This window comes from Protomyctophum bolini (genome assembly GCF_963924005.1).
Source record: "Protomyctophum bolini genome assembly, chromosome: 14".
Taxonomy (NCBI): Eukaryota; Metazoa; Chordata; class Actinopteri; order Myctophiformes; family Myctophidae; genus Protomyctophum; species Protomyctophum bolini.
Genome location: NC_137875.1, coordinates 35,800,673 through 35,823,750, shown reverse-complemented (window position 1 = coordinate 35,823,750; position 23,078 = coordinate 35,800,673). Strand labels below are relative to the sequence as shown.

Here is a 23,078-nt window from a genome sequence, read left to right as displayed (position 1 = left end):
CACAACTGTGAGTATAGAGGCCTGCGGAACCCCGGATAATTAAACTATAACGGGTTTAAGTGCAGTTTGAAAGGCTAATTCACTGCTTGCTATTTATTTGTGGGTTTAATTATTGTATTCTTTAAAGTGCAATATATATATTTTAGAGCTGTATACAAATATTTCCAGGCAGTGACATACAGCTTGTGTTCCAAGTGTGGTTTGTTTTTACCAGTTTCTCAGTGGTTTCTAGTCTTCTGTTCCTGTCCTGACTTCCTGGGATTCATTACTGGGATTCTTCAGTATAAGGAATTTCACTTCCAGTGTCTGCAAGTCTTCTTTTGTGTCGATATAATAAGCCTAACTTACCCCTGGGAACCCAAAAGGAGCTCAAACAACAACTAAACACTGTATCGCCTCATCCTGCCTATGGAGACTATGAGGTATCGACGGACGCATCCTCAGAGTTTGAGGTTGACAGTTTGGTCTCTGTAAATGAGTTTGTTTGGATGAGGGCTGTACAGAAATGACAAACCAAAGACTTCAATTGTGCAGATTTATTCTTCTTTAGTGGTTAAAAAAAGGGAAAACAATAAACGTACATGCTGGTATGCCTGTAAGTGTATATTTGTACGTCTTTAAATGTTCTGATGAATTGAAAATGGTGGACCCTGTTGTAAATAAGTGTAATGCTTAATCATGGTTCCCTCCACAAAGTAACAGTTTTTGTGTTGACTTGTGCTTTCGTTTGAAATGTACCCATTCAGCATACTGTGAAATAACAATTTCAATCAATCAATCAATAGAGCTACTCATTTGATGAGGGATGCCTATTTCAAACATAACAGCCTAGAGAATGTCGGACTCTACTGACTCTCTAAGGGCAGAGCTATCCATCACTGTTTCCCCTCTTTCCTACCTGGGTCATTTCTACTATTCGGTGGCATTTCAGCCTATAGTAACCTTTTCAAAACAATAAATGTTTTGACAGGATTCTTCTTTCTTTTTTTCTGAAAGAGGGCAAGCTCTTAATGCATAATTCCAATTATTTCCATATCCATATCCATTATTTACACTGTAACAGGTGGGACACATTTTGGACATAACAGAGTAAGAATTTTAAGAAATTGCGGAAATTGCGGGAATATACGGCATACTATAGCACGCCGTTTTTAATAATAAATAATGGTTAGAAGCTATTTTTCAATAGCCAAAAGTGTCAAATAATGGTTAGAAGCTGTTTTTCAACAACCAAAAGTGTCAAATAATGGTTAGAGAAAGTTTAAAAAATCAAAGCAAATACAGGTAATTCGAAAATGTTATTTTTGTACTTTTGTGTTTCTCTTCTTTATATATTACTTTACTGTTGAAATGTAAAATTTACATTTTAACCAAAGGACCTGTAAATGACAACACAAAAACTAAGGCACTGGTGTCGTACTTCTGGTTTACCGGAACGGGGTGCAACTCCCTGCAGTGCCCTGCTCAATTTGTTGTATTTACATGGTTCATTGGTCCATGGTCTGCAGAGGTCATCGTTATAGTCTTCATCATTTTTGAGGATTTAAAAAAGGTGAAAATCGAGGAAAATTGCGGAGTAATTGCGGAGTGTTGCGGAAAATTGTGGAAAAAACGATTTTTTTAGATTTTTTTTATTGCGGAGTATTGCAGAGTGTTGCGGAAAGATTGCGGAAATTGCGGAAATTGGAAATTGCGGAAATTGGGGAATTTGGAAATTGCGGAAAGACCATAAGATAGCTCAAACTAGTGCTGGTTGTCTAGGCTAGGACCCGCTGCAGTGGTGTCCGATCCCAACTAAAACCGGGATGTTTAATGGAGCTAATTGGAATAGTGGTATTGGTAAAGCTATGCAAGGTATCTGGGTTGTAAAGCCAGACACCTTGGTTTGTATGTGTTGACGTGTTCTTGATCTTGGATCGTTTTATCAACCATATTTTCAGAATTATGAAAATGTATCAATTTCGTAACAGGGTGGACATGTTATGCTTTACCACATCAGTAACGCAACCTAAAACATTGATAAAAATGCAAATTCAAATGTGATACAGATACAGATACCTCTTCTGTATGGGCTTCCTATCAAAAATATATGCTACTTTCTGAAGTCATGTGGCTACAGAAATAGTCGGGGGGACATTTTGCTTATTTTACACAAGATATGCTGTATTATACATCAAATACACTGGCCAGACAAGATCAGCAATATAGACCTATGGACGAAGACCAAACAACTCCCAGCAGCAGATGAAATCGGACGAAGAAGATGTCAAACCAGTGTCAAACACGACCAGACAGGCTCTGACATGGAACCCCCAGGGGAAGAGGAACAGAGGTCGGCCCAAAAACACCTGGCGGAGGGATCTCCAGGCAGACACCAAGAGGCTGGGAGGCACCTGGTCGCAGATAGAAAAGAACTCCCAGTGACCGAGAACTCTGGAGGTCCCTTGTCGACGGCCTATACCCTGGAAAGGGTGTCGGGCATAAGTAAGTATATAAGTAATGCTGTATTATGTCATGGGGACACAAATGGCACCGAATACTAGGAATGACCTCTAGTCTGGGCCTTTACTTTGTTGGGACAAACCAACTACAAACCAACTAATATCCTTAGTAAAGGACATGACATCACCTTTAAATCCAAGTGACACAAAGAAAACAATTCAAAACCATCCCACTGAGTATTTTTTGGCCTATTAGACGTTTAAAATACATCTAAATGGCCATCTAAAAATGGGTTATAAATGGTGTAAAAATGAAGGTTTTTTTTTGCGGTCAAGGTTTAGATTAGACGTTGAAACAACTATATATAGACCATATTATAACCCATTTTTAGACGAACGTATAGCCGAATATTGCTCAGTGGGATCTAGACTAGTAAATTATCGCCATACACAACTAGTTAAGTATTCTACATGCTTTTAGCAACACCACTCTTTTCAGCCATAATAGGCCTATGGAAAACTACACACACCCCTGGCAAGTGGTACATCCCAATTACATTCCTCCACCTATAAAAGGAGCCCTGCAGTCATGTGTGACTCTTTTAGAAGGATCAGACCAGTAACAGGAAGTAGGTGTGTGTGTGTGTGTGTGTGTGTGTGTGTGTGTGTGTGTGTGTTGAGCAATGAGCTTTTGTTAAACCAATAAATGTGTATGCAGTCAACCGAGCTGTTGTCTGTGAGTCATTTGTAACCGTCCTGAAGTGAACTGACTAACTGAGGAAAAATGCAAACTGGGTCAGGATGTAGAAACAAACTCTGAATACACACAAGCATACAACGTAGCATTGAAAATGTTTGGTGCCGACCATGTGGCTATAGGTAATGCTGATTTTACTGCAACATAAAATACTGGTAACGAGTAGAATGCATATGACAACCAGAAAATAAAAATGTAATCAGGAAAAACAATCATTGAACATGTGGGGCTCAAATATATAAGTGGGAAAGGCAGTCTCTGTCTTTACCACAGTTAAGATTTAAAATTACAATAGTGATTGACAATTCCACATCCGGTATTTTCCGGTCACATTTGAGGTTATGCAGTATAATGGCAAGTTGACCTTCTCAATGTAAGACGAGAGATATGATGACATCCTGTTAGGCCTCCAACCACCTGTCACCCAGAATGTCATGTGCTTGCTCATTTATGAAGAAGTAGCCATATAAGGCCATGCCTATGTGTCACTCACCACGCAGTGGGTGTGTGTGGCCTCACTCTGTATAAGAGGGGTTGAAAAGCTGCTCTCAGGAGATTGTGCTATGCTACCGGTCTAACCGGTGTTGTGCAATCTCTGGGAGCCCTCCTGATAACACTCTTGACTCTTGACAAACAGGCTTTTTTTTATGGCAGTTTTCTCATGTAAGTTCTAAGAATTCTGTCACAACGCCAGCGTGGAGAATTGCTGCAGTTATATACCATACAATTGACAAAGCAGGCAGCTGTAAATGGCAAAGCTACAGGGCTTTGACTTCTGGAGGAGCACACTGAAGGGTGCCTGTTTCGTTGTGGCGCCCATGGTAGACCAGAGTGAACTGGCCTGGCGTTTGCTGAGCCGCCGTCATGGCGCCCAGCTGTGCTACACGCCCATGCTGCACGCGCAGATGTTTGTACGCGACTCAAATTACCGGAAGAAACACCTCTACGATGACGTGTGCGCCGAGGACAGGCCCCTCATCGCACAGTTCTGTGCCAACGACCCGGAGGTGTTTCTGCAGGCTTCTCTTCTGGCCCAGGACTACTGTGACGCCATCGACCTGAACCTGGGCTGTCCTCAGAAGATCGCAAAGAGCGGGCGCTATGGAGCTTTCCTTCAAGATGAATGGGAGCTGCTGGAGAAAATGATCATGTTGGCCAATGAGAAACTGTCTGTTCCGATCACATGTAAGATCCGCGTGTTCTCGGAGGTGGACAAGACCGTGCGCTACGCCCAGATGCTGGAGAAGGCCGGATGTCAGCTGCTGACGGTTCACGGCCGCACCAAAGACCAGAAAAGGGAAACGACCGGCGTCGCCAGCTGGGAGCACATCCAGGCCGTGCGGAAGGCCGTGGACATTCCGGTCTTCGCCAACGGCAACATCCGGCATCTGAGCGACGTGGAGCGCTGCGTCCGGGAGACGGGCGTGCAGGGCGTCATGAGCGCCGAGGGGAACCTACACAACCCGGCGTTGTTCGAGGGCCGCAGTCCCCCGGTGTGGGAGATGGCCGAGGAGTACCTGGAGCTGGTGGAGCAGCACCCGACCCCCACCCTGTCCTACGTACGAGCTCATCTCTTCAAGCTCTGGTGTCACACACTCCAGATCCACCACGACCTGAGGGAGGACCTCGGCCAGGTGAAGACACTGCAGGCTTTGGCCGAGGTCAGTCGGCAGCTACGGCTACGCTGCGAGGAGGAGATCGCCGCGCAGGGAAAGGAGACGGCGGGACAGAAACCGCCGAACGGCCTGCCCTTCTCTCATTGGATATGCCAGCCGTACGTCAGGCTGCCAAAGCAGACTGCTCCCAGCTGCGATAACGAGGAGTCATAAGAGAATTGACCTGTTGTAAATGGAACACACAAAAAACGAAAATGAAACCAAAAGATAAACTATGAATTACTCAGTCTTTATCTGTAGGAGGGCAGGAGCACTGAATGTATAGAGGGGAAAAGAAAAACACTTAAACTCCTGATGTGTGTCCTTGACACTAGTGTCTGCACTTGAGCCGAATGTGAACGAAAATAAAAGCCTGGCTACCGAGGCCATGTCTGCATCAACTATACTGTAAGTTTATTTATTTACATTACGCATTGGGTGTGTGCGTGCTTGTGCTTGTGGTTGTGCTTACATGTGCTTGTGTGTGTGTGTGTGTGTGTGTGCGTGTGTGTGCACGCTTGTGTGTGTGTGTGTGTGTGTGTGTGTGTGTGTGTGTGTGTGTGTGTGTGCGTGTGCGTGTGCGTGTGTGTGTATCTTCTGTGTTGTTTCAGTGTGTTATCTCTTCTGGCTCTCGTTCGCAAACAGACAGTACTTCCTACTTAACACAGCAACTTTGTTTTTAAACGACTGCCGGTCTTGCTTAATACACCCTTTTGCTGCCTTGTTACAGATTATATCACGTTGATATCTTTCCTTATAGAGACATCTTCTCTAAATGATCATACATGGAAAGCCCCTGCCTGGCTAGCTGCCTGTGATGCAGACTTAGCCCTGAAACATGACTGCCATGATGATTATGAATACGAGAGTCATGAATCATGGCTAATGCAGACTGTATATATATGGGCTTTAAAGGACAACTTTAGTTTTTTTCAACCAAGGTTCATGTTTTAGGTTGTTATTAGAGAAACTAAAAGGTGAGTGTTCATTTTCTTTCATTTGCTGCTTTCTTTCGTTTTAGGGATTTTAGCTCTTTTTGACAGGGGCATTCGAACATGGGGCTAAATATGTATTTTTGTACAACATTCTATGGTGATTTATTTTTTTATTATTTACTATAGTCCTACTAGATCCCAGGAAATGACATCTGGCCACAAAAGATAACAGGATCTACTGAATGTGAAGGTAGCCTACTGGGGGGGAAGCCACACTGTGTCATAGGCTCATTATGTCAGTTTGACACATTCAGTAGATCCCGTGATCTTTTGTGGCCAGATGTAATTTATTGGCATCTAGTAGGACTATAGTAAATAATTAAAAAAAAATCACCATAACATTTAGTAAAAAAATACATATTTAGCCCCATGCTCGAATGCCCCCCAAAACTGCTAAAATCCCCAAAATGAAAGAAAGCACCAAATGAAAGAAAATGAACACTCACCTTTTATTTTCTCTAATAACAACCTAAAATATGAACCTTGGTTGAAAAAAACTAAAGTTGTCCTTTAAGTGGGTAGTGGTGTGGCATGTTCCATGCTCAGTTGCTCACTACCACCCTCTCGTGGACACTCTATGAACAGACATTAAATTCCACATGGCATTTACAGTTACAGACTTTTGCATGTTTTAAGTTTAGGCCATGTAACTGGATGTCTCCGACTTCCGAGACACACCCCACACGTTTTAGAACATTGGTTCTTCTCAACGTGGGTATAGTAATGGGGAGTTGAGGGTTAGTAGCTCCGAGCGGGTACAGATGTATACGCCTGTACACTCTCAGAGTTAAATGAGCTCTGAGGATGTTACAGTGGGGTCCCAGGGAAAGAAATAATGGTATCCACCTGGGGGTCCTGGAAATGGAAAAGGTTGAGAGCTCTACATTCTGTTTATGTCTGAATAAGGAATGGGATGTGCCAGGCTGAGCAGGATTGGCCTTCTCTATGCTGAGTAAGAGCGATGGCGGTTGTATGGCACAGACAGCAGTCAGGTGCATTACACGCTGCATTAAAATATGCAACGCTTGTATTATCTCCATTCAGAGAAAAGTGCTTAATTGATTCTAATTGATTGGGGTTATCGACCAATTATTGACGCGGGAATTAAAAGCATGCAGCGATGATGACGACGGCGGATGCCTGCATGGCCCTCTGCTGACCCAGGACCTTGAGAGAGAGAGAGAGAGAGTGTGTGTGTGTGTGTGTGTGTGTGTGTGTGTGTGTGTGTGTGTGTGTGTGTGTGTGTGTGTGTGTGTGTGTGTGTGTGTGTGTGTGAGACACTGTGTGTGTGCGTGCGTGTGCGAGAGAGAGAAAGAGTCTGTCTGTCGAGGTGAGAGGTTGTGTCTTCTTGAGCTCCTGACTTCCTGGAATACTTTTTAAAATCCTTTGTGGAATACTTACACTTTTCACAAAGAACAAAAAGGATTATACCAAGGACAACAAGGACATCAAGAAACAAAACAACTTTTTAACACTCAACAAAACATTTGGAGTTAAAACTTGCTCTTTACCAGAAAGGACACACAAAGAACTCGAGGACCAAGACAAACAAAGAACTTGAGTAAGTACGCCTGCAGATTGAGATACATTACAGAACTTTAGAGACATTGAAGTGTAGTAAGACTGTGGTAAGACTGTAGTAAAATAGAATAGAGTAGAAATCATAGTAAACTGGGAACAGTTTAAACATTTAAACCCATATACCAAGAGTAATAGTGGTATAGTAGCAGTAGCAGAGAGTAGCAGAGTAGCATAACAAAGGAAGGCATAACAAAGGAAAGTACCGGGGGAGGGGTGTTAGGTGTGAAGCCAGGTGAACGAGGCAAGCTAGGTGTGAACCTGAACAATGGCAACCATGACAACAGAATCCTTAGCTACAGCACACATTCCTACGGCACCAATTCCAATTGAATACCCAGCCACATTAAAGTCCAAAACAGCAAAAGATAATTACAAGACTGAACTCCTGGCAAGCAACATAGAGACACTTTATGCAGACTGTGACACAAAGAAGGTTGTAACAAACCTAATCTTTTTCACAAATAGACCTCAGGCATGGATTGAAGCCACACAAGAGCACTACACAGAGATAAAAAAGGCACCGCTGACCGAGGGATGTAGCCTTAAATTGCACTCAGAGGAAGGTCACACCACTGTAAACATTTTCAACTCTGGAAAAGTAACAATCCAGGGGAATAGAATACCCATAGAGAAGGACTTCACTAAAATCAGGGAGATGGCAAAAGTAAAGCTCACTCCAAGCATAGACACAACACATCCAAACACAGTAGAGACCCCACCCCCACCAATCAGTGCCACAAAAGGTCACACCATAGAGCCAAACCTGTTTAGCGAGTTGGCAGACAAATTCTATAAATTAGAATATAAGCAAGTACAGATGGAGCAACAGTTATTGGAGCACAGGCAAGAGCAGACTCCCAGAGACAGGGCCACAAAGGAACAGGAAGAGAGTGAGCTTAAAGTAAAGGTGAAACAGCTACAAGACAGTGAGCTGAAGCTCAGACAGGAGTTTAAACAGCTAGGGGAGCATATGGAAAAGGAGATAAGACAGCTAAGGGAAAGACAGGAAAGACAGGAAAAGGAAATAGCAGAGACTAGGGAACGTATGAGAACAGACACAGAAAAGCTAAGGAGAAAGACAGAAAGTGAAATAGGACTACTCAGGAGAGAGATAGAAAGGCTTGAAAGGGAGGCAAGACAGCAGGGACGGTTAGAAATAGCACATAGCAGCGTTGACCAACCAACGGTAAGCCAAGAGACCGTTCAAGAAGAAGACTCACCCCATCCAACGGTACCTGTAAGCCAAGTGATCGTTCAAGAAGAAGACCCACCCCAACCCACTGCTACATCCCAACCCACCCTCACTGCTACACCTCCGGAAAACCGTCAGCTACAAAACCCAGAAATTGTACTCCTGACTGACTCAAATGGGAAATACATAGATGCAAGAAAGCTCTTCCCAAAGCACAGAGTTGAACACATCAGATGTCGAAACACAGCACGTGCAATGGAGCTGCTGACCAGGGACCGACTGGGCTCCCCCAGCCACATAATAATCCACACCGGCACAAACGACATATGGGACCTGGAAAACTACCAGATGGTCACATCCACCAAGGGAATGATAGAGAAAGCCACCTCAACATTTCCCAACGCAGAAGTAGTCATCTCGGCACTGCTACACAGAGGAGACACAGAATACAACTACATCGACGCAATCAACGCACAGACTTCCAAAATCTGTGCAAGGAAGCATAAGGTCCACTTCGCAGAACACCCAACCCTGCACAAGGGAAGCCTACACGACGGGGTACACATCCGCAAAGCTGAAATCCCAGCTTTTGCAAAGAGCCTGAAGGACACCGCACTCGATCGCGACCATCCTACAGACGCAACGTCCTACAAACGAAACCAACGTGGACAACATCCTACACCCAGACGACAACGCACTGCATACACAGGACATTCTACTAGACATCACCCCTATCCACCAGGCAGACCCTCTCCTAGACACCCCTCCGCTCCAACCAGACCTCATACCACACTCCAGGGCAGCCCATCCACACCCCTGATGCCCACCCCCACCGCTCCACCCAGACCTCACGACATACACAGCTCACCCATACCACTGATGTCCATCCCATACACTCTGGCATCAGTCGCACCACCGCCCTCTCTCCCCCTCCCTCGCCAACCATACACATACGCACATGCGCTGACCAGAGCCATCCCCAGCACACACAACATCGAGCAGATGTTCATGGACTTCTACGCAGCATGGGCCCAGGGCAGAACCCCTGGAATGTAACAACAATGTGAACAATGGAGTACAAATCACTCACTGTATCATCCTGGAATATACAAGGTTTGAGGTCAACTGCCCTTGGCATCAAGAGCAGAACCCCAGACTTTGTCAAAGAGATTGCAAACATAGACATCATTATTCTACAAGAGACATGGCACAGAGGGGACGGCCCCACTGGCTGTCCTACTGGCTACAGAGAACTGGTGGTACCATCTACAAAGCTGGCAGGAGTCACCCAGGGAAGGGACTCTGGAGGTATGCTAATATGGTACAAATCTGAACTAATCCACTCCATTAAGCTAGTCAAAACTGGAACTTCTTCCATCTGGCTAGAAATAAACAAGGAACTTACCACAACCGAAAATAATGTCTACCTGTGTGCCACCTACATCCCCCCAATTGAATCCCCCTACTTTACGGAGGACTTTTTCCCCACATTAGAAGAGGATATCAGCCGTTTCCAGGCACAAGGTCACATTGTAGTTTGTGGAGACCTAAATGCCAGAACAGGACATGGGCCTGACACCCTCAACACACAGGGAAACAAACACTTACCAGGAGGGGAAAACATCAGCTCCCCAACATGTCCCCCAAGATTCAACCACGACAAAACTACAAACAAACATGGGTCACAACTACTACAGCTCTGTCGCTCACTGGGTCTGTACATCGTTAACGGTAGACTCCGAGGGGACTCATTCGGTAGATATACATGCAGCTCATCCCTGGGAAACAGCACGGTAGATTACTTTATCACTGACATGAACCTGGCATCTTTCAGAGCTTTCACAGTCAGCCCGCAAACACCCCTGTCAGACCACAACAGAACCACAGCCTATCTAAACAGATCAACACACAGACACAAAGAACAAACGCCAAACAAACTACACAATATAAGAAAACGTTACAAATGGAAGGAACATAGCGCAGAAGCCTTCCAAAATGCTATTAGACAAAAACAAGTCCAATCACAACTGGACCAGTTCCTAGAAAAAACCTTTGAAGAAAACAGTGAAAGTGTAAACAGGGCAGTAGAAGGCCTCAATTATATATTCGAACTTACAGCCTCACTAGCAAACCTAAAAGTATCAAACAAGAAAGCCAGAAAAAATGTTGAGAATGACAAATGGTACGATAATGACTGCAAGAATCTCAGGAAAAAATTAAGGAAACTATCAAACCAAAAACACAGAGACCCAGACAACCACAACACACGTCTCCAATATGGGGAAACACTGAAACAATACAAGAACACAGTAAGAGAAAAAAGAGACCAACACGTTAGAAACCAATTGCAAGACATTGAGGATTCCATACAGACAAACAGCTTCTGGGAAAACTGGAACAGACTTAATAAGCTAAAACAGGACGAATTACCCATCCAAAATGGAGATGTATGGGTAAATCATTTTTCAAGCCTCTTCGGCCCAATCGAGAAGAACAAAGAACAAAAACAAATAAAAGATAAACTACAAAACCTAGAGTCAGCCATAAAAGACTACCAGAATCCACTAGATTCCCAAATCAACCTAAAAGAACTACAAGACAAAATAAAAACACTTAAAACCAAGAAGGCCTGTGGGGCAGACGGAATTCTAAATGAAATGATAAAATTCACCGACCTCAAATTCCAACTGGCCATATTAAAACTCCTAAATATTGTGCTCAGTTCTGGGATTTTCCCCAGCACATGGAATCAAGGGCTAATAACGCCACTCCACAAAACTGGAGACAAATATGACCCAAATAACTACCGCGGGATTTGTGTAAACAGCAACCTCGGAAAAATCCTCTGCATGATCCTCAACCACAGAATTCTAAATTTCCTCACAGAAAGCAACGTCCTGAGCAAATCACAAATTGGCTTTCTACCAAAATATCGCACAACAGACCACATTTACACTCTCAACACCCTAATTGACAACCAAATAAACAAAAACAAAAGCAAAATTTTCTCCTGCTTTGTCGACTTCAAAAAAGCATTCGATTCAATTTGGCATGAGGGTCTGATGTACAAACTGTTGGAAAGTGGCATTGGGGGAAAAACCTATGACATCATAAAATCAATGTACACCAACAACAAATGCGCAGTTAGAATAGGCGAAAAGCACACAGACTTTTTCCCCCAGAGCCGTGGTGTTAGACAGGGATGCAGCCTGAGTCCAACACTCTTCAACATATATATCAACGAATTAGCAAAAACGTTAGAACAGTCTACAGCTCCAGGCATCCCCTTGGCAAACACAGAAATCAAATGCTTACTTTACGCAGATGACCTGCTGCTGCTGTCCCCAACCAAGGAAGGACTACAGCAGCAACTTGATCTCCTACACAAATTCTCCCAGACATGGGCCCTGACAGTGAACCTAACCAAGACTAAAATCATGATATTTCAAAAAAGGCCCAGCCGCCAAAACCACCAATTTTTCCTAAATACAATCCCACTAGAACAAACTAAAAACTATACCTACCTTGGCCTAAACATCAGCAGCACAGGGAACTACAACCAAGCTGTAAAGGACCTGAGAGACAAGGCAAGAAGGGCATTCTATGCCATCAAAAGAAACATCAAAATAGACATCCCAATTAAAACCTGGCTTAAAATACTGGACTCGGTGATAGAACCAATTTCCCTCTATGGTTGCGAGATCTGGGGACCATTAGCAAACCATGACCTGGAAAAATGGGATAAACACCAAACCGAGACCCTACACACAGAATTCTGCAAATCCATTCTCCGTACCCAGCGAAAAACACCAAATAATGCATGCAGGGCAGAATTAGGACGATACCCACTCATAATCAAAATAAAAAAGAGAGCACTTAAGTTCTACAACCACCTAAAAGAAAGTGACCTAGATGCACTCCATAACAAGGCACTCACACACAGTGAAACTCTAGAGAGATGCCCCCTCAGCCAGCTGGCCCTGGAACTCCGGGCACAAACACAAACAGAGCCACGAGATAGAAAACCCATTGGACTAAACCAAATTATAAAACAGCAAAGGGAAAACTATCTGACACATTGGAAAGAAGCAACACAAAAGCAGAGTAAACTAGAATGCTATCTGGCCCTAAACAGAGAATACACAGTGGCAGAATACCTGAGCACCGTGACCGACCCAAAACAAAGAAAAATCTTAACTAGGTACAGACTCAGTGAGCACAGTCTCGCGATCGAGAAAGGCCGTCATAGGCAGACCTGTATCCCGAGAGAAGACAGACTATGCACCCACTGCACACTAAACGAAGTGGAAACCGAGCTACACTTCCTAACCATCTGCCCATTGTACCAAGACATCAGAGACACATACTTCCCACAGATTACAACCACACACGGAGATTTTGAAAACATGACCAATGACAAAAAACTCCCATATCTGCTGGGCGAAGTACAACAATGTGCAAACACAGCAGCAAGATTTGTGAGTTGCTGTGATAGGAGAAGGATATCAAATGGAACACAACCACCCTAAAGACTAATAATTGTGTATATTCCTGCACTATACCTGCATCGAGTTATCTTGGTACACAGAAGTTGATCTATTGAAGATTCTGACCTTCAAAGTACATAATTTTTGTTTTGATTGTATTGCTGTATTGTTGTATTGTTCTTTCTGCTTTGGCAATGTAAACGTATGTTTTCTCGTGCCAATAAAGCCCTTTGAATTGAATTGAATTGAATTGAGAGCATGTGAGTGTGCACCACTAGACCTCAGTGTTTCAGAACATGTTTCTCTTCAGCCCCGCAAAAATATTTCATTACTGCAACAAAAGAAGCCCATTAGCCACACTATAAGAACACAGTTCAACTGCTGTCCTCCACATTCTCCGTATTTGTCTGCTTTTCTGGCTGCCCTCCAGCTAATTTGATATAACAATGCTCCACAAAACCGCCTCAGGACTTTTCTCTTTTCTTTTTTTTTTGGTGACAGAAAATTATCAATGATGCCACATGCACAGCTGAATGTCAACACCAACTTGACTTGTTTATGAAATATTAAAGCGGCGAATTAGGAGGGCCCCATGCAGAAACTTAATGATGATCGGAGTCATTAAAACTTCCGCATCCTTTGTTTTGGCTAATGATTCAATTCCTAAAACTGCTGTATTCAATTTTTTGGAGAGACTGAATGTGTTTTTATGCGCCTTTTGTGTGAGCTGGCTGGATTCATTGCATTCACTGGTAAATGTTTTGGGGGAAAGGAGCAGATTCGTTATCGTTAACTGGCATGTCACAAGGCTGCAGAGGCCCTCTCATGTACTTAAAACCGGAATGGTTTTATTCACAATGCTATTAACAATGTTTTGGGACATGATTGTGTATGGCATGCCTTCTGTGTGGCTGGCTGTAGCTAACTGTAAATTAAATGAAGGAAAATAAGGATTTCCACCAACACCAACAAGGTGCTGAGCCTCTATTTAAAGTTTATTATGACTTATTTAATAGAAATTGCTCCTATGTTTGTATGGCACTGGAATAGGAGTGAAATACTAACAAAATACTAATTTAAAAAAATAGCACAACTCACTTTATTAGTTTATTATACTTAATTGAAATGATTATTTACAGCATGCATGTTGGTTTAAAAATGATGGATGGTGGATGGATGGATGCATGAGACAGACAGACAGACAGACAGACAGACAGACAGACAGACAGAAGGTTGTGTTCAGTTCAGGCACGACTTCTGACATTATCTCCCTCGTCCGTGTCACCAGGGTGTCTCTTCATCAATTATTGAACCGGTACTTCGTGGTAATACATAATTTCCGATCAATTATTCATGATAATGTGTGTGTAGTTTACTTAATTGTGTTATTGACTATCAAAAGTAATTTCCTGAAAATCCTCAAGGACGCAAATTGAATCAGCCCCGACCGGCCTATACTGGTCCTGTGCTCTGCTGCGGTTAAGTGTATTCTCCATCCGATCGGCTGACGAAGCCGTTGTATTCAAGAGTCCATTCTCACGACAGGGAGGAAAAGGATATTTATTAGGAATTAATCCATTGATAAATAAATGTATACCACCGACTGGCTGATAAGCTATATATATATGAGGAGGCCTTCACACGGTGAAGAAGATGTATTTCATACAAGTTCCAATATCAATAAATAGCATGCTTCACGTTTTAATGGCATTTATTAAAGAGGTGAGTGAGTGAGAGACAGAGGGCGGGAGGGAGGGAGGGAGAGCGCTCCTAAAAGTAAATAAATAATAAGAGCCACGATTGCCCTCCTCTGCCGGCTTTAAGGGAAGTTGATAAATAATGTAGCAGAACAGATGGCTGGAGCGAGAGGCAACAGGAGAGGAACATGAGCGACTACATCTTTAATTGTTTTAAAGAACGTGTCACAGGGTGTCGCCTGTCTGCCAGCGCCACAGACGTGCTAATGCCTCATTTGTACGCGGCTGGCGGCGTGTCGGTGTCGTTCACCGGAGAAATAGCGGATCTATAAGCTCACAAGGTGTCGAATTGCGACGGCTTGTGAGCTCGCAGATCGGGTATGTTCAGTGATCAGGCATAACATTATAGTGAACCAGACACTGCACTCTGCTCTGAGGTCACAGGTCAAACAGGTGAAACATATATACAGGACTCTGGCACATATACACATTTACATAAAAAAATGCCATAATATTAAAGTGCACTTCCACTGTCTAATTAAAAAAAAGGGGTTAAAAATGAGATGATTGTTTGAGAGCCCCATTAGTGAGCCAATGGCACAAACACGATTGCCAGCAGATTCCCATCGAATCCGGAATATTGTACCATCAGCACTATACACTTAAAGAGTTTACATGCATTAACAAACATAATAATTTGTTGTATTATTATTATTATTCTTTTTTTTTTGGGAGGGGGGGGGGGGGGGGGGTTGGCAACAGGATCACGTTCCTTATTTGAAGAAACCCATGTGCTCTTCATCATGGGAGACAGATAGAAACCATATGAGGATTAATTATTCACATTATCAGATCAGGTTTGACGTCTTTTGTTCCACACACACACACATACGTATTTATATATCATCCTACAAACAAGTGTCCAAGAGTCCATGAAGAACGACGGTCGGCGTCAAAACCACAGCTTGTGCTTATGTTCATGGGGGACAAACACGGTCACCCCGTATTCAGCAAGTCTCACATATACAGTAGAAAAGAGAATATTTGTGTCCATACGTCACAACACCAGCGGCAAGACAACGTCTGTTCCCGCGCTGTTTCAGGAGGAGTCCGTTATTGTGCTTTTATTTCTTCTAAGGAGCAGACGGGGATGAAAAGCAGGCACCGTCTGTCACGCCATCGATTTAAACCACCGTTTCTCAACGTCGCATCCGAGGGGGACCACCAGGGGCTCTGTAACTCTGGGATGGCACACATGGAACCAAAGTGGACAGTTTGGAACGAGGTCCCATTTGGTTCCATGTGTGTACCCTCTCAGAGTTAGATAAACACAGAACTGTTTTAGAGTATAGATTGGGGTCCCAGAGGTCCGTGGCCTGCATATCAAACAGGGGGGTTCTTGAAATAAATAAATGAAAAAATATCGAGAATCACTGATGTTTAAGCTATTATATCCACACAGTCCATTACTTCTTCTCCTGCGGATCCTTGGGGCAGTGAGCATGTTTGTCGGGACTGCTCCCCAGGACGGGAGCCTTATTGGCGGCCTGGCTGGGACTGGCGCGGTCCCCCGCCACTCTCCCCAACATGGCTCCGGACAGCTCCATGGTGGGACCCACCGCGGCGGGCCTGCTGGCCACTCCGGGTCCGGTGACGCCGCCGCCACCACCAGCACCGCCGATGAGCCCAGACAGGCAACCTCCGACGACTCCTCCGGGCACGGTGCCCACGCCTCCCAGGAGGTTGGCGGACTGCAGCACGGCCTCCGAGTGCTCGCGCGCCTTCATGCGCAGCGCGGCCACGCTGGCCGTCCGGTTGCCCTGGCAGCCGTAGGGAGGCAGGAAGGACAGGCCCATGGGGTCGGGGACACAGCAGGAGCACAAGCCACCGCCTGGGAAAACCATGAGGCACAATGAGCTGCAGGAATCTAACCGCCGACCGGCCTAATAATCGTCATCAGCACTGACCTCCCTCCCCGCTGTGTTTGTTTTTACTTTTACTTATACTGTCCTTTTATATCGTCTCTGTCGGGTGTAAACCTCATACTGTATGTCCAAAACTGTTACTTTTCAAGATTCAAATAAAAAAATTGCTCAAGCTCAACGCTCCGCACCACGTTTTGAGCTTGAGGATATGCTACTTTTGTATGCTTTTGTATCACGCTAGTACAGTATTTATTTACGGAAATTCACAGAGCATTACTACACAAAAAGTTTGAAGTTTGCCAAACAGCAATGATGTTTTTTTTGTTTTTGCTCTGTGTAAAGCTCATGCTTTGTTTTGTGTAAGTGTTTCCTATCGAGGAGATGTGTTTAAGTTATTTATTTTCTTCGTTTGTCAATTCTACTTAAACCCCCTATACTTAGTAAACTTGACGTGTGTTGCCGTGTATACTTGGTCTGCCCTTTCTTCCCTCAAAATAGCCATTCTACAAACTCCTACAAACGCATTGCACCTTCCCCACAGAACAGAGATGCTAGGGTTCAAGTAGTGATTGTTTTCTATACCTTTGAGCGTGGCAACTTGGGACAAGGCCTGGGCGTACGTGGCAGAGTTGAGCAGAGTTCCTGGGATGCAGGATGGGAAGAACGGACCTCCAGGACCCACACTCCTGTTCATACTGCCATGAGAGAGAATCACACACTTTTTCATTATTTATTATACTGTACGTATACCTTTTTATTCCTTTTGTTAATTCAACCGCTTTATACTTCATTCAATGAATAGCGAAAATAGCCGATCTACAAAGCTGAACATTTCAGAAAATCAAATTAAATTGTCTTTATTGCAGTCAGATGTCTCATTCAATCAGACAAGGAGTTTACTGTATTTATTGTAATTCTATGCTCACATTTTATATATTTTGTATTTATATTCTTGTGAAATGTTTTCATAAATATTGTAAATATTATATTCACATAACGTATAATAATCTCAGATTCACCGTCCATCCATATTTTCATTTGGCCAAGACTGACATCATCAATATGACATCATATCAGAATGATGTCATATACTGTAGAGGGAAGCGATGCCAATATTAGCTCCTGTCTGGTTTATCTCTCTTCCTTCCTTTTTGACGGCACTATCCCCTCCAAAGCCTGGCTTTTTCATGTGACGTCATGTAGCAGCCAAGTCTATGGACTTTTTATGTTTGCTTTAAGCATGCCTCCTGTGACGTACAAGCCCCCAAGGTGCCCCTCACTTCACACGAGTGTGATCTTTTATTTATTTATTCTTTGACACAACTTAAACTCTATATATGTAACTGACTGGAGTCCCCCATGGGGTCTATATACTTCTAGACCTTTTTTCACCAAATCTCTGCTGAAAATAGCCAATCTACAAGCCCACACGCAACATGTTTGCTCATTACAACATGCACAGAATGGGGATGATAGGGTTTCCGTGCTGGTAGTTGATGTTTGTTATTATTTTTGTTTTGTTATTGTGCTATAGTAGGCTATATAAAAAATAATTTCAGTCTTGTGTACTATGTCGTTTGAGACGGTAACGAATAAAACCAATTGAATGTTGAATGTCACAGGTCCACAACACAGAGGATTTCAGTGTTCCCAAATATGTGCATGTGTGCGTTGCGTGCGTGGCCTCACCTCTGCTGCATGGCGTCCAGAGGGTCTTTGTGCTTCCTGCTGGGGTCCACGGGGGACTGGGCGTTGAGGCCGCGGCTGGGAGGAGGGACCCCCTCACTCATCTGGTCCTTGGATCCATCAGCATCCCCGCTGCCGCGTTCCGTCTTCCTCCACTTAGCTCTGCGGTTCTGGAACCATACCTGGCATATGAAAGAAAAACATGGATAAATAAATACAAGTACGTGTAAGTAAAAAAGAAAGGTACCTGATTTAATTATGTCGGCGGGTTCGAGAAGTAGGCTAAGTTACATCCTGTTGTGTTCTCTTGACCGCAAAAATGGCAAATGGGCTTTTCTAATTACGCCACCAATTCATGTCTCTATTCTGAAATGTCCTGTCCTGTCCTGTCTCGGTCGAGTTTGTCTTCTTAGTTCCCTATAGCCGTTTAAACGATAAGCACGTTTTTGATCTAATACGTAATTCATAAGAAATAAACAGGACATCTTTACTCACGACTATAGCTGTTACTGTCCGTATCTGTATGTAATCAGAAAATGTTTTGTCATGTTTTGTGTTCTGTTCGAGAACACATACGATATGGTATCCAATTGTAACTCTGACACTGTACAAATGTAAGGCAAATTGACTCGCAAATGTATGCCTGGGTAATTTTTCACTGCCCGGGCTGTGACTTCTCCAGACCAGAACTTGTCGTCCGTCTACCAGCAGTAGAACATATACATATACAGCCCAAGTTCTTGTATCTTAATTGAATGAAGGTCATTGCCTATAACAACATTTAATTGAGCAATTTTTCATTATCATATTTTAATGACTTCCCACTGACAGTCGCGCTGCCCGAGAGAGAGCGAGCTATGATGAAGTCGTTTATTTCCCTATTTAGTGATTGTTTGACAACATCAGATTCGATTAAGAGCACACTCGCGCACGCATTAATCACGATGGCGTGTGTGTGTGTGTGTGTGTGTGTGTGTGCATGCGCGTGCGTGCGTGCGCGCGTGTGTGTGTGTGTGCGCGCGTGTGCGTGCGTGCGTGTGCGTGTGTGTGTGTGTGAGAGAGTGAATGGAGCAGGGTTCGAGTCAGACCGGGCTCTCTGCATATGGGATGGGGAGGATGGAAGAAGGGGACACCCTCCTCCTATTGTATAGACACCCTGCCTATTGTATGCGCGAGGTGTTTAAAATGATGTCAACAGGCAAACAAAACACTGTGCATTCACATGGGCATAAAGGAAAAGGGACGACAGGACAACAATACAACGAATGGACTTATCTCACCCCTGCACCTTCCAGCTAGAAGTCGCGCCCTCCGTCTCTGAATGGGTTATAATTGCTCCATTAATCTCAATTTGCCTGGGTTGCTCTTAATGCGGGGAGGCCCCATTGACACTTTACAAAAAGGGGGGGGGGGGGGGGGGAGCCAACAACACTACAACAGAAAGGGAAATTTATTTTCTAATAATAATGTAAGTTTAATATCCCCCTGCACGGGGCGGTTGTGGATTCATGTTCAGATTTAATAATAGGAATGTGGTAATCGGATTAAGGAGGGGAATAATTTGTTTACAATCCCTAATTTACAGCGCCCGGATTCCATTATCAGCCCTCGCCATTGGGTTTAAGCGATAGTAAGATGACCCAGGGGAACAAAAGGCAAAACTATTATATTTCCCACAATTAGATCTGCAGCCCCGCTGCAACAGAAAAAAAAAAAAAAAGCAAATCTGGGAATGCTAGAGAAATTACATCCAGGACACATAACTTAATTACATCTCTGTGGCCCAAGTTTATAACCGCGCATATGTGCAGCTGCAGCGCGCACGCGCAGGGTGCGCACGGAGCAGGAATATAAATTGGCGAATTTGGAGGTGTGCGCGCGCGGTGCGGGGCCGCGCGCACGCGTCCAGTTTTTCTTTTTTTCTTTTTTAAGGATTTGAAGGAACCAATGGAAATGGAACCACATTTTGGTTCCAATGGATAAAATGAACACCCAGTATTTTCCACAGAGCTATAGGCCTACGACGGATGATGTATTCGTACCTTTGAGACGCGCGGACAAATTAGCGAAGAACATTATCGCTGTTTAATTATGAATGACCGATTAATCAAGCTAATCTAATATTCACCATTATGTTGATGTTATTAGAGTGCATCGCAGGGATGACAGAGTGCCTTAATTTACCCTCTCTCTGGCCAAAAAAAATTAAAGAATCGTGCGTCGGGAACACTTTGTGGCACGCGTATACGCCAACCCCCCACCCTCCCCCCCACCCCACACACACACACACACACACACACACACACACACACACACACACACACACACGCGCGCGCGCACATAAGTCATAACGCACGCACCTGCACGCGGGCCTCAGTCAGGTTGATCTTCATGGCCAGCTCCTCGCGCGTGAACACGTCTGGATAGTGTGTCTGGGCGAACACGGCCTCAAGCGCTTCCAACTGGGGGGGGGGGGACAACGTCAATATAAGCCTATATACTTTAGGCTATAGCCCTAGGCCTATAATATCTATCTATCTATCTATCTATCTATCTATCTATCTATCTATCTATCTATCTATCTATCTATCTATCTATCTATCTATCTATCTATCTATCTATCTATCTATCTCTATCTATCTCTATCTTATTTTATTTCGATATTTATTAAATCAAATGTGTATAGCCTATATAAATTGCCAATTGGCCCATTAAGTTTCCAAATGAAACGGACATTTATGAGAGAAAAACCTGCCCTCATTTGTTTTAGCTTTTTAAGAGCCTATCGTCATAATTTGCTCTTCAATAAAGAACACGTTTAATATAAATCATAGGCCTAATCTATAAAAGAATATTAGTTTGTAAAAGGCAGCTCATTAATACAGTGTTTAGCCTATATATATATGGAGCTAAGGAACACAAAAATATAGCAATATAGCTCACTGTCAATTTAGAAAACGTCAGCTATAATTTGATTAATACACAGTAAAATCCACAGTGTTCATTTAACGCAGTGTGTAGATATGAGTCGATTTATTTGATTCATTTTTTACACTGCAGAGTTCAAATTGGATAGCTTACATTTAGGACTGAAGATTTATATACCGTGGCCTGCAGTCCTTGCAATATCACTTATTATCCTATAGCCTATCCCTTTGGTTGTCAAAGCAGGCGTTCCTTTTAAGTTTGAGTTGTTACAAAACATTGTGTGGTTGTAAAATGTTTACCTGTTGCAACGTAAACGTCGTTCTATTCCTGCGCTGTTTTCTCCGCAGAAAGCCGTCATCAAAATCAGCTGGGGCGTGGTTGGCAAACCCGCTGGAATTCACTGCGAAAGTTCAGAGAAACCAAACATGACCGACCGCGTGCGTGTAGTTCCCTAAACACAGTCCTCTGTCTACGGAAGCGAGTATGTATAGTTCATTTAGACTGCCATGTGTCAAACAATTCCTATATGGCATATATTCCTGCTCATTTGTAACATAAATAAGTAGGCTACATAGGCCTTATACATTTATAATTTGCACGACACGTTGATATGGGGGAACCGTGACAGTCAGGGCCATGATGACATGACATCTGTGTCCTGTCGACCAACACCTGTCGCCTCCGGCCGCCATGCAGGCCAGCATAGCCACCAATATAAAGCACAATACACACACCATCATTTATTATAAACTTATTGTGATCATATAAGATTAACTACACCGTGCACGTCTGAACTGGGACGTATAACATACACCACCAACCAACTGCAACGAGAAGAACTATCCCTACCACACACACACACACACACACACACACACACACACACACACACACACACACACACACACACACACACACACACACACACACACACACACACACACACACACAGCCACGCCGGTATAATGTTTAACAGTTTGCACAAACAGAAAAACTTTAGCTGCATGCGTGTTGTGGAAATGAGCATCATAAATAAACAGTTCGGGTTCGGTCCTCTCTCACTCCTCTCCCATATAGCCACGACAGCAACCAGAGCCAGTGCCACTATACCTATAGGTATAGCCTTATTGTCAAAAACAAAACAACGCAAATGTTTTAGAAATATTGAAATATATAGGCTATAGGCTACTTACGGGTGTTGGAGCGACAGCACTCTGCATCCAACTGGGGCGGGCAGTGAAAGTAGAACATTGTGAGCGACGTCTGGTCGCCGCGGTGTCACCGAATTAAATCTGCATGGGAAAAGAAAGAAAGAAAACGGGTAAAAGTTTACAAATCTGATCCTTGCTTCTAGACAATAAACAAATACGGCATTTTAAAATAAAAACAGACGTCTAGACATGCAGCGCGAGATGATATAATGGAAGAATCATTCCCATCATCATCGGCGTATTGATCAATCCATCGCTTCATTCAGACAGCTGAGGCAATTAAGAGCTGATCTTGCGACGTACGTGTTGTCAACATGAACCGATCAGTTGTCAGTCATCTATATATATATATCGGCAAGCGACGCCGTCTCGTGACGCGGTGACGGGGTCTCTAAAGGAGACAGCTTACCTGTGCTGCGGTGAGGAGACAGAGGATGCCGAGAGGAGAGGACCAGAGTACCACGGCACGGCTCCGTCTGCGGGGAACTCACACTACTTCTACTGTCTGTCTGGGAGGGTCCAC

At 43.8% G+C, this 23,078-nt stretch overlaps 2 protein-coding genes across 2 annotated transcripts; one reads left to right on the top strand and one right to left on the bottom strand.

The window, feature by feature from the left end:
- The first annotated feature begins 3,782 nt into the window (after positions 1-3,782).
- LOC308328618 (tRNA-dihydrouridine(16/17) synthase [NAD(P)(+)]-like) lies at positions 3,783-16,404 on the top strand. Its single transcript, XM_080782593.1, has 2 exons — positions 3,783-5,261; positions 16,268-16,404. Exon 1 carries the CDS (start codon positions 3,948-3,950, stop codon positions 5,025-5,027), a length of 1,080 nt encoding a protein of 359 aa, XP_080638719.1. The 5' UTR covers positions 3,783-3,947; the 3' UTR covers positions 5,028-5,261; positions 16,268-16,404.
- drgx (dorsal root ganglia homeobox) lies at positions 16,272-22,595 on the bottom strand (the record flags this gene model as incomplete). The annotated part of the gene is made up of 6 exons (XM_080782594.1): positions 16,272-16,696; positions 17,313-17,425; positions 18,420-18,598; positions 20,777-20,878; positions 21,644-21,744; positions 22,538-22,595. The coding sequence occupies 6 exons, from the start codon at positions 22,593-22,595 to the stop codon at positions 16,272-16,274; spliced, it is 978 nt and encodes a 325-aa protein (XP_080638720.1).
- Positions 22,596-23,078: the final 483 nt, after the last annotated feature.